The 16,776-nt window shown below is 41.6% G+C and overlaps 1 protein-coding gene across 1 annotated transcript in view; it reads right to left on the bottom strand.

The window, feature by feature from the left end:
* Positions 1–12,028, bottom strand: part of grin2bb (glutamate receptor, ionotropic, N-methyl D-aspartate 2B, genome duplicate b) — a 75,694-nt gene extending 63,666 nt beyond the window's left edge. Inside the window, exon 1 of the mRNA XM_062388872.1 lies at positions 11,327–12,028. Coding sequence (XP_062244856.1) covers positions 11,327–12,007 — 681 coding nt within the window. The 5' untranslated portion in view covers positions 12,008–12,028. The remainder of the gene's footprint in view (positions 1–11,326) is intronic.
* Between the last annotated feature and the right edge of the window lie 4,748 nt (positions 12,029–16,776).

Below are 16,776 nucleotides of genomic sequence, written 5' to 3'. Positions count from 1 at the left end.
CTCTGTATTCCCTTAACATGAAAAAACACGACATGATGTAGCCCAGTTTCATGAACAGTGGCAGCACAGCTCCCTATAATATCAACATCTAAAAATGATCTTAACATAGTGAGAGTTTGTTTCAAGTTGGAACCCCTAATGATAGTGAATGGTGAAAATTATAGACGGGTCATCTTGAACTCCACAGAAGCCTGGGGAGCTCTGGTAAATCAAATTTGCATGATGTGGAAGAATATAGCAGAAAAACGATATGTATACTATATGTACACTGCACATGTTCTAAATTTGAGTATGCACTACCTGGCTATCAATCAAGCCTAAGTCCATCCTATATTGAACTGCTGTTTTTATATCATGCAGACAGGCTTTACTGAGTACTGTGTGAAAGGATTTCAAGCATAACTGAGACATCCGTCCACATTAGCGTGTTCAGTCCCACTAGCGACCACTTGATGTTAAATCCACACAGACAGCTGGTGTGATCGGCACATCACCATAATAATACAGAACTGAACAGTCCATCCCTCAATATGATCGATTCTGGTTCAACAAAGGTCACAAGAACCAGCAATCACAGCAGATCCTCAGAACTAGAGAAATTGTTAAAACAACACAGACTTTCCTATTGGGACAATCCATTTTTTATAGCTCAAATTACCTTTTATGTTTTCGTTTACACATTTCATAAATTCCTTTTATAAACAATATTTCTTTAGGGTTTTAGTGCATCTTGACCCATTGTTCGGCCTCTTATCAACTTTGTTTCCATCTCTTTTATTAGAACAGCTCTTATAACCCCACTGAGAATTTTTCTCTGTGTTTCTGGATGTAAATAAGACCATTTTCAAATAGTCAGGTAGAAATACAGTTTGTCAGTTATGTGTTTGCTTCTTGTTGCACTGACTGCAGGTGGCTCAAAAATAATCGTTAATGCAGATTCAGAATTAGGTAACATTACACGACACAAACTAATTCATTTAAGTTGAAAACATGGTTTGGGTTATTATTATTATTTTCAATTTGGGAATTATCATCGTCGTTGGTTAAAAGACATCCTAACAGGAAACGTACAATTGCATCGTGAACTGAGAAAGCGCTTTGATGACCTATCTTAAGCATTTGAAATTAAATGTTGTTGTTTCTCTAGCGTGTCTCTAATGTGCAACACTTTTGAAATTCTGCCGATACTTCTGACAGAAAGAAGCAGACCATACACTACACTACAGAACCTTATCGGGTAAATGTAAGTTAAACTTCAGAACAAACAACTAAAGCTGTTTTTGTTGTCAGGACAGTCTCGGTAGGAAACGTCTAAATATAATTTACCTCTACCACAATAAAAGATGAACAAATAAAATCTAACCGCCTTCTTTCAGCTGTCAGAAAAGGCTAATCTGGCCTTACATGAATCATATGCCATCTCTAGCACACTTAATAAAATAAGCTGGTAATTAGGCCTCATATTCTGAAACGTTGGAAGATCAGATAGTCGCTGCTTGGCAGGGAGAAGCCAAGTGAGAATCCCAAAGCCTTCTGACAACCTGTTGTAACCGAGTGCAATGCAGAGAGGTCTCCTGTGATCTGCAAAATTATTCATCCTGTCCACGCACAGCAGCCGCTGATAAAACAAACTCATTATATGGACAGAAAGACAGAGAGCGAGAGAAGGAGAGGAGAGGACAGGAAACAGGGGGTATATGAGTTGGGGAAGGGATTTGCAGTCCATTTGAAGTGCACAATTAAAATTACGAAATTTATCAGGAAGAAAAAAAAGCTGTAACAAAAAAAGGCTCATAGGGAGTTAGCATAGAATTCATGTAGGACATTGAGGGTCAGACTTTTTTATAGTTTGGGTGGACAATACAAGTGAGGAGAAGAAAGAGATGGAAACGGATGATGTGGGAGGACACCTTGATTACTGATTGTGTGTGTGTGTGTGTGTGTGTGTGTGTGTGTGTGTGTGTGTGTGTGTGTGTGTGTGTGTGTGTTTGTGTGTGTGTGTGTGTGTGTGTGTGTATGTGTGTGTATGTAAGTTCATGGGTGTATAGGACATAGACTGTATAAAGATGGATGATGTGTCTCCACTTCCTCCCAATATCCAGACATGAAGCTTAAGCCTCCAAGATACCAATGCTGCCATTTTGCGCATTTGGGAACCAGAGTCTACTCAGCAGTAAATAGGGAATGGAGCTGCACTAGCGAGGTCCCGCTGATACACACACTCAACCAGTTGTGAGTCTGTTCCAGCTGTCAAAAATGACATTTCACCATGTTTTTATATAATCAAATAACATATTAAACCCAATCCTACTGGCTTAATAAACACTTGAACAAACTTCAGTGTGATAAGAATAACAGAGACCATCTGTAAGGGAACAATATTTGATGTGTGCTTGTAAGTGTCAGTCTGGTCCATGTATCATCCATTAACATGGAGAAATCAAGATATATAACCTATACGGCAGCCAGCCAACAGGTGGTCATCGAGATACATTAGCTTCACTCGTGTAGCCATGTCGTCCATCTTTAAATACATTCTATGGTGTACGATGGTATGATGAGCAAATCCGTCTCTTCCAATCGTACTGAACCATTCTTAGATACATCCTCTAACGTGAAATATTTAACTCCAAAATCTGCAACTAAAACCTATGTAAATTTACACTGTGCAGTATTCTCTGAAGCTGCTGCTGCTGTATTTACAGTATCTTGAGACAGAGGCGCTTTACAGACAATAATAAACAAACGTAAAATCATTTGTCATGAATGACTATCGAGCATCACATGATGAGGAGAAATGAGATGTGAAATTACAACCCTGTCTCCTTGAAATGAGTTTAGATTTCTAATGTTGTGTCACAAACATGGTTAAATGAGTAAGTTAATTGCTTAATGAATTACATTAATTTCTCCAGTGAAACAAGAGCGACGTGTTTCCTCTGCACAGGCGTCATGTGGAAGCTGTCAGAGATGATGGTCGGATGTGTAACATAGAAGCTAGCATATGCATCCAGACTCCTCCATGTTTTTGGATTTAGGTAACAAAAGCACTTTAAGCTTAAGACACATCCTGTGACAAGCTTCAAGCTACTTCACCAACACTAAGGGTGTGAGTCTGTCCACTACTTTATATCTCAATACATGCAAGATGTCCCCAGAGGAGGAAACCCACTGACTTGGCTTATCCTCTCACATTTCATCTAGCGCCACCATGAGGCTGATATGTTCTTCTTTGTTAAATGTCTCAACTGCTATTGGCATATTGAAATATTGTAAGATGACAATTCCCAATGATTTGGATCTTTCTTGCTTTGTGATGACCATAAAACATGATCTATGAGCATTACATCTCTCCATGCGCATTTTTTCTGCTGCAAATTAGTATTATGTAATGTTATTTCTAGCAAACAATATCAGAATAAAAATACTGAGCTCATCAAGAAAACTACCTTTATGTTTTCACAGTTTTTGCAAACGCCGTCTTTTATCCAATGACAGGAGCAGCTTCAGGCTTTGTTGTTTCATGACATCACAGATTAAGATTGAGCTCTTTTGAGTTTCCTCTTCGAGACGCAGACTTTCATGTCTTCATACAGTTCATTTAACAGTGTCTATCAACCACAGTCTTCAGCTGTTGGACTTTGAAAGGGTTAAATCTACGGCAAAGCGAGGGAAACAGGAACATCAATCAAATGGCAGTATCTCACTGAAACAGAGTGAGAGAGAAAAGAAGGTGAATTCAAACCTCTAATAGAGTTGGAGTGGTTTTACCGAGAGAGGACGAGTAACGTTATCTTCACTGGAGTGCGTCTAATGTTTTGATCCCTTCCAAATCAGGTCAGCCATGCGACATCCATACTAATTCAACTGAAACTTTTAAAACTAAAATGTTCTCCATTCAGGGAAGCATTTAAGCTCCTTACCAGAAGTCTACTTCAACTATACTCATTTACTAACTAACCAAAGCAACTGAAAACACATATCGCATGGCCATTCACAAACATAAGGCATGTGCAAGCAGATGATCTACTCTGCAGTCAATTGCTTGGTTGCCAAAAAATGCTACAAATGAGAAACTCTAAGGATGAAAATTAAGCCCAGGGTCTTTTCTCGGAGCGGCAGCGAGGTAAAAATTCGAAGTGTTAGCAATGCTTTGTCTTCAGTGCTGCTAATTGAGTCATGACCAAAGAACCAATCAGGAAACAAATGTGGTTGACTGCGTCCTCAATTCAACATCTCTCTTTCTGGCTACCTAGCCTACAACACAGCCCCAAGGCTTTCAAACTGAAATGAATGTTTTCCAATTGATTTATTTTAAGGAGCTACGCCTAGACCTAGCAACAATGATGCATTTTACAAATAAAATGTTGTTAATGTGAAGTTTAGAGAATAAAGATTGCAGAAAGAGCAATGCATACGACTTGTTCAGACCTTTCTTTGCTCTTTTCTAAAAAACCTTATCGCTGCTATTCAACTGTATCAGCATCAATTGTTAACGTTTTGACATATGGAGCATTTCCCTTTGTGTTATATCAAAAAGAGTGACATTCACATTACTGATAACTTGTGTCCTGCAATCCTGTCTGAATGGAAATGACAACAAGCGAACTAAAGAATTTTGAAGATGTTTGTTCTTTATTCCTTTTGTCTTTTGGGACTGGTCCTAATTGCAAAAGGGGACATTTCAGATTCAGTCTATTAACCCCTCCTGTACAACCACCAGGCATAATTTGGTACATGGTGCACAAGGGGACTCATAAAACCACAAATTGGCAACGAGAACAATAAGATGAGAAGACAGAGAGCACCCTTGAGTCAAACAATCGAGATTTGCAAAGGCCTCCTGTACGTGTCAGTGTCTGCCTACAAGCTGGTCTGGCTAATGTCATCAACGTGCGACTAAGGCCAGAGGTATACTTAGACTACGTATACACGACATGGCCGCCTCGTGTTTCTTGTACGTATGCAGCACGTCTGCAAGATGCAATACACACATGAACCGTAGGGCATTGCAGGGGCAGATACTGGCTATTGTACTGACGTCATTGATTTAAGGGCCTAGCATCTATGACGGCATTGTGATCGCTTTCACCTCCGTGATCTCAGACATTACCATAGGCTAACCCCCTCCAGTGTGAGCATGTTTTGTATTTATAGATAATCTGCATGCTTCGTTCCCTCACAGTACAGAACAAAAAAAGAAAAATAACACTCGTGACACATGTGTATGTGAATGCTGTCTCTCAGTTTAAGAGCAGGACTTGTGGATTTCACAGATTTTGTAGTGAAAGAACCTATAGAATTCCAAGTATAGTGTTGACAAATGAAATGGCACCGTCCCCAATGTGTTTGCTTTACTTCTTTGAGAGGAACAACACAATATCTCAGCGCAAGTGCACAGTTTGAGCACAAGCAGAGGAAATATAAGAACAATATTTGAGTGCGAGCGCAGGGTTTTGAGTGAAGCATTAGAAGATCGAAATGTGGAATCAATCATACGGTTAGGGTTACACAGATTCACTTCCATGGACTCGTCTGTCTCACAAAAAGACGTCACACTTCAACACAAACCAGGCTTATTTTAAGGTGGAGAGGGTGGATAATTACACTGGTCAATCAAGGAGAGGTGAATCAGTTTTTACTGACAGAGATCTATGTCTACATGGATTTTTTTATTCATTAAATGGTGGAAGGTGCATTTGTGCTTCTTGTGCAGAGTATTTTCACTTTCCGTCAACGGATGAAATTACACCACAAGAGAGCCACAGCACAGGGGCCCATTCATCCATGAGTTTTACTATTGACCACCTGACAGTTTTCACCCCAAGAGAGATTTATATTCAACAGGAAGCAACTCTAAGCCCCGTGTATGGTTAAAAAAAAAATAGTAGGCACTGTTCAATGGAACAAGAAAATCCTGTGGAAAAAATTGAATAGAAGAAACATCCACTTTAGGCAGAGTGGACTGTTTATGAGAAATGGTACAGGGTGCAGCGTGTCTCTAGGTAGCTTGTTTGCAGGTAAACAACGGCTGTAATCTCCCAAAACATAGACAAATAGGTTATTATCATTCAGCACCAGCATGCTGTACGTGTCAACACACATGCACAGACGCAAACACACACACAAAAGGACGTACACACGCAGCTTAAGTCCCAACAATAGATCTAGAAAACCTCATTAGTCTCCAGAGCCGGTGTTAAGCGCAGGCCAGGGCCAACTCCGTCTTCCTGTTATGCCAAACACATGGCACAGAGTGAATTAATGGCTAAATGGAAGCGTGGAAATTATTTGGTGCATAATGGGCCTAGCTGCATCTCTCACTCATTCCATATAATGGGTTGCTGTAAAGGGAAATAAAACCAGGAGTGCTGCGAGGTTATTGGGCCAGTGGATAAGGCCACACCGTCTTTAGAGGGACTGCAAAGCGTGTGGGAATAATGCAGTTTAAAGATTGAATGTCATTAGAGGGACACATGTGTTCAATGTTTTTTTGGAATGGAAATCAAATTGCTCTGTTACCAGATATGGAGAAATCTTGCGGTTTGTCCGACATTAGAAGCCTGAAGTAAAGGATTTCAGGAGGATTTGGAGCACGATGTAGAATAGAAATACACCTTTATAGTAAAGTGTTCACTGCACAAGACATTAAATGGTAAAAAGTACAAACAGACCACATTATAAAAGGTGGAACAGCGTCTGTTCGTTGGCGTTTTTTTTGGGTTGATTGTCAGCAGAGAAACACGTTGAGAATCCAGTTCAAAGGCTGGAACCAGGACATTTTTTCCCCTTTTTTGACATTGCAAAATATGACGCTTTTCTGCATTTCCTTGATTTCACTGAGAATAATTCATGGACCTGGTTTTAAAAAATCAGGCACATTTAAGGAACAGATTTCTATGAGTGTGTGAAATTTGCTGCGGCTAGATTGGATCTAAGGGGACTGTTGGCCGAGGTTTACGCTCTACTGAGTGCCAAAGTTCTAAAATATAACTACACTGAATATCCCTCAGTGCTTCCTTCATGTGTACGGTACAAAAGTCTTTTAAGTCCTATTCTTCAAATTCTCTCTATAAATTTAAGGTCTTGACCTATTTAGGTTATTATTACATTTCATTTAGCTGACGCTTTTATCCAAAGCGACTTACAATAAGTGCATTCAACCCCGAGGGTTCAGACCCAGGACAACAAGAATCAGGAAAGCTCATTCCACCATTTAGGAGCCAACAGCAAACAGTAGTGATTTTGAGTGTTTAGCTCGCAGTGAGGGAGAAACGAGCCGATTGGCCGAAGCAGAGCGGCGTGAACGTGCTGGGGTGTAACGTTTGATCATGTCCTGGATGTAGACTGGACCTGATCCGTTCACAGCATGGTACGCAAGTACTAATGTTTTGAACCAGATGCGGCCAGCCACTGGTAACCAGTGAAGAGAGCGGAGTAGTCTGAGTGAATTTAGGTTGGTTAAAAACCAGTCGAGCTGCTACATTCTGGATGGGCTGCAGAGGTCGGATGGCAGTAGCAGGTAGACCTGCCAGGAGGGAGTTACAATAGTCTAGGCGTGAGATGACCAGGGCCTGGACCAGAACCTGCACCGCCTTCTGAGTGAGAAGGGGGCGTATTCTCCGGATGTTGTGCAGCAAGAATCTACAGGAGTTGTTGCAGTAATGTTGGCAGTAAAGGGAGAGTTTGCTGAGTGGGGGTTAACACGGGGTTGTCAAAGTTAATAGTCATGTTATGATCTGGCTCTTAAAATTTAGCTGATCTAAATACATTTCTTTAAAAATATTGTTTGAGTGAATCACTTGCTATACAAATAAAGTATTAGTATTACTATTATTATTATTATTATTATTATTATTATTATTATTAGTAGTAGTAGTAGTAGTAGTATTATTATTGTAGCTAGGAAATACATTTATTCAGATTATAGTCACTGCAATTAGTGGATTCTCTCATGTGGGTGAAACAAATCCCCATGAATCTTCTGCCATGACTAATAGAAAGCCATCTCGACAGTGTTGACCCTTGAGGGAACAGAAAGCCAAAGAGCCCAAAATAGACAAGGCTATCGTGGCTTATTCTCCCTGTTACACGACTCACTTTTATTTACCCCTGCTCCTGCAGCAACGGTTCCACAAAAGAGGAACAGCAGACAACAATGAGAAAAGAGCCTGTGATAGAAAAATCCGTCTTTTAAATAAACTTACAGTGGCAAACTACTAACTGACTGATAGCAACTAAAAGGCACATCAGTGCAGAGAAAGCGATCCAAGCCTCTGGGAGCGGATATGACTCAGTAGAGCTCACATGTTCATTTGCCTGCTGCAGTCAATCTTCTCCAACCCTGTGAGCCGTCACCAACCGTACAGGTCCAGCCAATCCCTGAGACGTGCAGCACTTTCTGGTGTGAAAGAACCTTAAGGTCATCCAACTGAATTAGTCGACAGTTAAAGGCTGTAGATGTTCAGCACGGGAGGGGAAAAGACATCTGTACCATAGTTGAAATCCCAGCTGACGTAGTGTGTCTGACAATATATATACTGTTGGTGTTGGTGTTGTAGTTTTTTAGATTTTGAATACATTTTTTGTGTGGACAACATACGGAGAATGTAATGACAAACAGAAAATGGTCAGCCGCTAATTCATGTTTTGAAATAATGTTATAAAGGATGTCGAGACACAGATAATGAGATAACTAGTATAACTAATCATGTGATCTGCACAAAAAAACATGTATTTCATAATTTTTTTTTTATGTATCCCTATGAGTTCCTGACAGTGTTAATAATTAATAACTGTTGCTGATATAATTATGGCTTTATCAGGTAATAAAGATGCTGCTCATTAACTTATGAACATATTATTATAAGTATTAGTTTTTCTTTTGCAGGTGTGGAAGAGTAAAATTAAGAAGTAGAATATGAATAGAAATAAAAGTAGAAGTACTATAAACAATAAAGTAGAAATAAAACTACATATACAAGGCTGTTTTTTCAAACATGTGCAATTTAATATGAGGGGATATGAACATCCTGATGCAGGGTTTTTGTTTTAGATTTTTTCTTCCTGTGCCTGAAAATTGATAATTCAAATGTTGAACAAACAAACACAGATTCAGTTGCTAACCTTATTCTTCATCCTCTTCCCTGGTGTCTCAACCTCAGATTTTTTCACTTTTATCTCATTCATCTTGATAAAAACTTACTACATCCCTCCCTCCCTCCGTGACAACAACCTTTACCCTCGCTCTCTTCTAGCTCTGTTTTTGTCAGACTCTGAAATAACAATTTCTTTTCTCTCTCTCTCGACCCCCCCCCCCCCCCCCCCCCGTTTGGTGCATGCGTGTGTGTGACCGACAGTGAATATGCATAGGAAGAGTGGAGGTTTAAGGACAAACACGCAGGGTGAACGAGGGGAAAATAAAAATATATGGAGCCTATTACTCTTACTATTTATCTACGATTACCCTCCTGTCACTCTGAGTCGCCGCCCTTCGTCTCTCTGTCAGCTGTAAAATGTGGTAATTATATGTTGAGCAAAATCCTCATCCTCCTTTCACACCCACACGAGTTGTTATTTCATAACCTTCAGCTCCCGCCCCTTGGTTCATTCTCTTCTCCTCCTCTCCATCTTTCCCTCTCCCCTTTCAATTCATCTGAACTACTCGCACACTCTTTGTCCACTGTTGATTTCCATATGCAGCAGTATTTTAGAGGCGAGGAGAAAAGGCTGTGGAGACATTAACACTCTCCTCTTTGAATTTGGCCTTTAATTTGATTCTTCATCAATTTAAGTTGAGTGAAATGTTGTGGACAGGAACAAGTAACACTCAACTGTTGTTATCTCACTTTGAACATTGCAATTTATCAATGATTACTGATTATGACTATAGGAAATACATTTAAACAATTCTTCTTCATATTACACATAATGTTTTACAAAAAATAATTTCAAGAAATATCTGTGAAATGGGTTAGTGTTAGGGTTTTCAATTATGTTTGTCTGTTCTGTTTACAGCAGCATTACACAAAAAGCACTGATCTGATTTGTCCTGAACTTGTTGGTGTGATCGCAGATCAAAGAACCTTTTAAATTCTGGTGCAGCTCTGGATAAAGGGGAAGATCCAGGGGTTTTGTTCAGATGGCTATTATTAGACATTTTTGTCATTTTAACATGAAACAAAGTGGCTCTAGATACAAATATTTACATATTTATGGTTTTATGACGATGGAGGTACTGAGTGTCAAACACAAGAAGCTTTTAACCCATTCTGAAATTAATTAAAATGTGTTTTAGCTGTGACAAAAATTAAGACTTGAACATACATCAGTGTGATAAGAGCTACCTAAAAAGACTTTGACAAAAATCTATTTGACGTGTACTTTAACCTTTTAGTTTGGTCGATTTCCCATATACTAACATGGAGGAGGTGGGATTAATGACCTTTACTGCAGCAAACCACCGATTAAGATGCTTTGGCTTCAGTTTTGGGGAGCAGTCAAGTCGTCCATCTTTATATAGAGTCACGGATGAATTGGAAATCATGACTCTAATCTCCAGTCCTAGAAAGATTTCACATCACATGGAGGTTTTAAAGCAAACTCCATCATCTGATCAGGACCATGCAATGTAGCTGAAAGCTCTGGGAAAAAGCTACTGAAGTTGTAACAATTAAAATTGACCAAATGTGCTGTCAAATCCACATGCCCATTACCAATGTCATTACCCATAGCAGGGAGCCTCGACTGTACAACCCATTTCCTCCAAAAATAAGCATCAATAAAAACGCTGTTAAAAACCTCAGAGTGCTATAGATTCCATCCCTCCTCTTGTGAGGGACTTAAACACTGCTAAGCCTATAAACCCAACATTATTTAAGGATACATTTCAAAGCTATTGTTCCGTTTATGTATCGTAGATTCTCGTCGCGCAGCCCAGCTTGTGACGAATCTCTTGAATCCCGATCACACAGAGATGTCTTTTTTTTTACTTGCTATGTTCTCTTTTGTTTCACACTGTGAGTCCTCAGCTCACTACCAGGAGCTTCAGCCTCACAGGAGGAGGTCAATTAACACCAAAATCAATCAGCAGATTGTCTGGGTTAGAGTGAGAAGCAGTGTAGCTCTGAGTGGTGGGAGGTTGATGCAACTCTCCATTTTTTAGGATTCTTCATCTTCCACGATGACGTAGTGACCAGCGCAGAGTTAACGCGCGGTAGTGTCTGAAAGTTTTAGGTTTTTAGTAATATTTTGCAGTGAGGTCAAATTGTCAGCGCATAGTTCTCAATTAAATGCCCCCCCCCAAAAAAAAATTCAGATTTCCTACCTTAGCCGCCATTACCATGGAGGAGCCCCCTCTGATGCCCAAGATGGGAATATGTGTCTGGGCAGAGATGAAGTCGAGGATCTGAGCGATGGCCTCCTGATCCGTGTCATCACCAAACACTACACCCTGCAGAGAGTTCCTCGTCATTTGCACGCAGATCCGATTGATGATGCTCTTGGGGTCAGTCTCGTTCATGGTGACCACCTCGACTTTGGGAGGGTAGGGGATGTGGAGGAAGTCCTCTTTCTCAAGTCCGGCCCCCAGGGCAACTTCACTAGAGTTGCCCACCAGGATGACAGCAATACTGAGCGAATTGATCAGCTTGGGATTGATCGGGGGGAGAGCTGGTGAGCCGGGCGAGTACTGAGGTGGGATGATGACGCCCCTCTGGGTGCCGCCTCCCCTCTGGCCACCTTGTCCCCCTGGGGCACCTCCAGGCCCTGTACCCTGACCTCCACCCCTGCGAGACTCGCAGACGGGCAGAAGGAGCACGGAGAAGAGGAGCAGAGAGAAGGACAAGGAGAGGAAAGGAAGGGTCAGTCGAGGTTGGGGATAAGGAAAATGGTCTTGAGGAGCAGGAGGTGGCGGAGGAGAATGAGGATGATGGTCGGGGGAGGAGGGAGGGGAGACAAAGCTCTTGTCCTGAAGACGGGAGGGAGAAGGGTGGAGGCTGACAAGCATTGTGAAGGAGTGTAAATGCCGTCCCTGGAGAGAAACAGAGGGAAAGAGAAGAATTATGAAACTTAATGTTTATTTTCTACAAAAGTTTATGGTTTAAGCTGGTAAATATCAGGTCTAAATTACATTTCTTTTCATAAAAGTTTAAATATAACATCTTAAGAATCATTGCCTTGTAAGACATATTAGAATTAATACAAATTTCACATTTCCTATTTATTTTTTTTTGGGGGGGGGTAAATATTTGAGATACCAAGATCCAGCTCCATGTATATGAGATATAGAACGGTTATTTTTAACCTCTTTACAGCAAGTTAAGCATCCATACAGTTCATTGAAATAGTGAAGAGACTGGAGAGTCTAATTCTATTCAAAATCTAGAAATAAAAGAAATCGAACTAACTTTTGGGGAAAGTGTTGAAAAAAATGTTGCCTAATCTTAAAAACTAACCTAAGGTAAATCAATGTTTTCAGAGCTTGCTTTATTGCTCCAATACTTCTTGTCGTCACCGTGTTGGATACTGGCAGATGTGGAAACCTGATCTCATTGGATGCTCTCAATATATAGAGCACCTCCGACGAACCAAAAAACATTCTAACAATTAAATTATATCGCCGCTAACTCAATGCTAATGGCTTTTTTAAACACTCCAGTATTGGCCAGGATCTTACCCCTTAATTACAGGGCAAGTGACCCACGTGTCTGTGTAACAAACCACACACTGAGAACGAGAGAGAGGCCTGTGAGCATCAAGTGACAACGCCACCTCCATTATACTGTGCTGTGACTCCCCCCGAGGAAGCCTGTGGCACACATAAAACACGGAGCATGCATGTGTGTGTGTGTGTGTGTGTGTGTGTGTGTGTGAGTGTGTGTGCGTAAGTGTGTGTGTGTTTTGACGGAGTCAGTCAGGACAACACTGGGTCCATTTTGACAGATTGACAGCCTCATTGCTTCATGGACTAGCTGCTAGGTTAAGTGACCATTAGACACTGAGAATAGGCTTAACTGACTCTCTCTCTCTCTCTCTCTCTCTCTCTACCTCTCATCCCCCTTCCCTCTCTCTCGCTCTCACACAGCTTCCACTGCTCTTCCCCCCTTTACCCTCCCAACCTGTTCTCCTTCAGTCGCTCCCTCCAACCCACCGAAATCCCCTCGCTGCTCTTTGAAGTCAACTGCAGACCTATTATTTACTGTTATTGCTGTAATTTACAGCTCCTCTATTAGCCATACGAAAAAGCAGTGGAGAGGAGTGTGTAGGAGAAATAATGGAGGAGAAGGAAACTGAGAGAGAGAGATAGAGAGAGAGAGGGGGGGGGAGATGTAAGCAAGAGAAAGGTGACAGGCACGGAGAAACACAATTAGTCAAAGCCTGATTGGGCATAATCTTAATGAGTGTATGTTCATGCTCATATTCTAAATTAAGCGCAGAGGAGCACTTTGGGAGAGGGATAAATGAAGGGCAGGGTGAAAGGCTCGTTCCTCCTCCTCGCTCACACAACACCTTTACTAATCTTTTATTTATCAAGCACCCTGCGCGTTGTGGAGCCGATACAGTCGGCACCAAAGACAAAAGTCTAAAGAAAACCAAAGGAGAAGGAGAGAAGTGAGGAGAACGGAAAATCTGACAGCGGTGAAAAACATCGAAAGAAAACCAACGAGTCATCTCTGAATGAGGGCGAGCAAAGAAAGAAGAGAGTGATCAGTGTGGTAAATCAGAAGAGGAGGAAATGTGATCTTCACATAAAAAAACTATTTGTCTAAAAAGTCGAATTATTAACAGAGGTTTGTCAGACTTAATTGCAGGTGCACAAGCTAATTGTAAAGGAGGATGCCGCAGCAGAGAGAGAGAGACACACACTAACTGACACACACACACACACAGGGAGAGAGAGAGAGAGAGACAGAGAGAGAGGAGGAGGAAGCGAGTGGGAGGAAGGCAGTAGAGAGAAGAAGAGAAGAGGAGAGAGAAGAGTGGGGTGAGGGAGAGAATAAATAGAGACACACACAAAAGAGATGGAGGTGGAAGAAGGAACAGCAATAAGAAAACCCAGAGGAGGGAGGGATGGGGGAGAAAGTGAGGGAGGTGTGGATGGGCGACACAGCTGAAGAAAGATGAAAAGAAGACACGATTAGCACAAGATGATAAAATAAGAGCACAGGGTGGATTGGAGGTGAAAGAAATCCGAAGAAAAAAGAAGGAAGAAAATAAAATGGCCTCATTCAACAGATGGGGAGTGTGGTGAATCTGCCAGGAGAGGGGAGACTGGAGGGAGACTATTAGAGAAAAATATCTTTAAAAAGTAAGAGTGAATCAGTGTGACAGTAAGCGAGGGTGCGGAGAGAAACAGTGACCCATTCGAATGTGTGGCGCTATATAACGGCAGTGCTGGGTTTCCATAGTAACAGTTCAAATATGCCTCCACATAACAGCCTGATGGACAGAAAGATACACACAACTCACACCGAGTCATGCCGCACACTACATGCGGCGCGTGCCCTCTACTAATAATACTCAATCTACTTTAATCTGAGCCGGCACACATTGCTGGGCTCAACGTCAAAAATCAAACACTTGTAACATAAAATAAATAGCACGGTGCCTTCGCGCAAACATGCACACATGGGGAGGTGAGTTTAGGCACTCCTGCAGATCCAGCTGATCCACTGCTCCGTCTTTTAGCATACCTCACATTAAAAATAAATATCCCAAGATGTGCTACAGGCGAATAAACAGGAATAGCACGATGGAAGGAGCTGCATCCACCCGAGCAGGAGCTGCTATCTCATTCGTAATAAGGCCGTTTACAAGATCTCCCCCCCCGTCACTAACAGTCCCCAATTAATAACATTTAAATGGAGGGTGTCAAGAGTGGATCGTTTACTCGCAACATTATAGAACAAAAGTAAACCGTCCAACGATGCGTCAACGAGACCGAGCTGACACGTGTATTTAAGTGCACTTCTGCACCCATTACAGCACTCACATAGCTATTACAACAACGTATGCAGCACAGGGGACAACACGGATAAGTGGCGATGAACGGCGACACAAACACACCCACATGTGTGCATTGTTTGTATCCAGCAATTTGCTGCAGATGCGACTGTAACCTTCTCCCCCGGTGCTCAGAAACACGACACACATGCATGAACACAGAGCCAGCCATGCAAATGGTTTGACCGTGAGCACTTGAGGTCAAGCGCTGTTTGGGTCCCGGCGCACAGACGTGTGAGTCCTTGTGATCTGCGGGTGACGGCCTCTGTTTTTCCAACATGAAAAGACATATATGTCGTCCTACAGGCTGGAAACTAAAACACACACACAGCCATGCTCATCTGCTCATCAGAATCAGAATCAGAATCAGAAGTATTTTATTGCCCAGTAGGTTTAAACCTACAAGGAATTTGCTCTGGTAATTGGTGCATACAATGAACATAGGACATAAAAACACAATAACATAAAAACGCAATAAATACAACATACATAGGAAAGGAAAATAGAAAACCAGTATATATTTACTCACTGTTTACTTCTTATTTACTCACTTTTTTCCGATATTTAAACAAAGTAACATTTATTTTTACATAAACATTTCTGGATAAAAATATATAGAAGATAAAAGATATAAAAAGTGAAGTAAAAAGTGAAATGCAAAATGCAAAACAGTAAACAGTGTCCGATTGTAAAATGCAATGAATGCAGTATAATATAATATGATATGATATAATGTGTTAATTTAACACATCCTTGGGGTGAGGGGGCGGGCTCTGGTCAAATGGTAGGGCTGTCCCTCTTGAATTCCCACTTGCATACAGAATAAACAGTGGGACAAACAGAGGCAAACTACTGATCCAGTATAGGGCGCTCACCATCAGCTCGACCTAAGCATCTGAGAAGTGTCATGTGGACGCATTATGAGTTCTAGGTTCTAGGCCAGGCTGTTTGGTTTGGTACAGTGGAATCACCTGAAAGTTAAGTCAAGTGTTCAAGTGTGCGGGGGGGGCATCTGACTATATACAAATGAATTGCTTGGCATGTCCAATGCATTCAAACAAGTTTTTTTTTGAATAAGTGACAGCCATTGTAGACGGTAAATGCTTCTGGGCGGCTGTGGCTCAAGGGATGAAGCGGGTCGTCCACTAACTAGTAGAACAGTGGTTCGATTCCTGGCTCCTCAATTCAATTTGCTGAAGTGTCCTCGGGCAAGACACTGAACCCAAATTGCCCCTGACGGCTGTAGTGGGATGTGTGATAGAGAAAAGTGTTGCACATAGATCCGCAGTATAAATGTGGGTGGATGGCAAAAAACAGCAAAGTGCTGTGAGTGGTCATCAAGACCAGATATAAATACAGAACATTTGCCATATCCAGTCTTATCAACAACACCGTCCTAAAAAGGCCGAGACATCAGACATTCGTCTCTGAACATTTAAGAAGAGCGATGACCACCACTAGAATTACCAGCGCTGTCTGACACGCACACTCACACACACAAACGGCGACTTCCAATCTGCCAGGAACGATTCCAGAGGATCCACAGAGCAAGGGAGTGTGTGTGCCTCGACTGGACTTTGAAGCGGTCACGTGTTTTTGCCGAACATTGCGGTGGATTACAGACCAGGCTCCGAGCAGCCGCCTGAGAGACGTTAAAACTGAATCATTTCCACGGCTATTTAAAACACACGTAGGCCATCATTATCCCAGTCTACTATATCCCCGGGGACTCGAGGAGGTGGGCTGCGCTGCTCTGCATCTGATCGGCAGTGT

The sequence above is a fragment of the Platichthys flesus genome, chromosome 5 (genome assembly GCF_949316205.1).
Source record: "Platichthys flesus chromosome 5, fPlaFle2.1, whole genome shotgun sequence".
NCBI classification, from domain to species: Eukaryota; Metazoa; Chordata; class Actinopteri; order Pleuronectiformes; family Pleuronectidae; genus Platichthys; species Platichthys flesus.
Note: the sequence above shows the minus strand (reverse complement) of the source record. Positions and strands in the feature narration are given on the sequence as shown.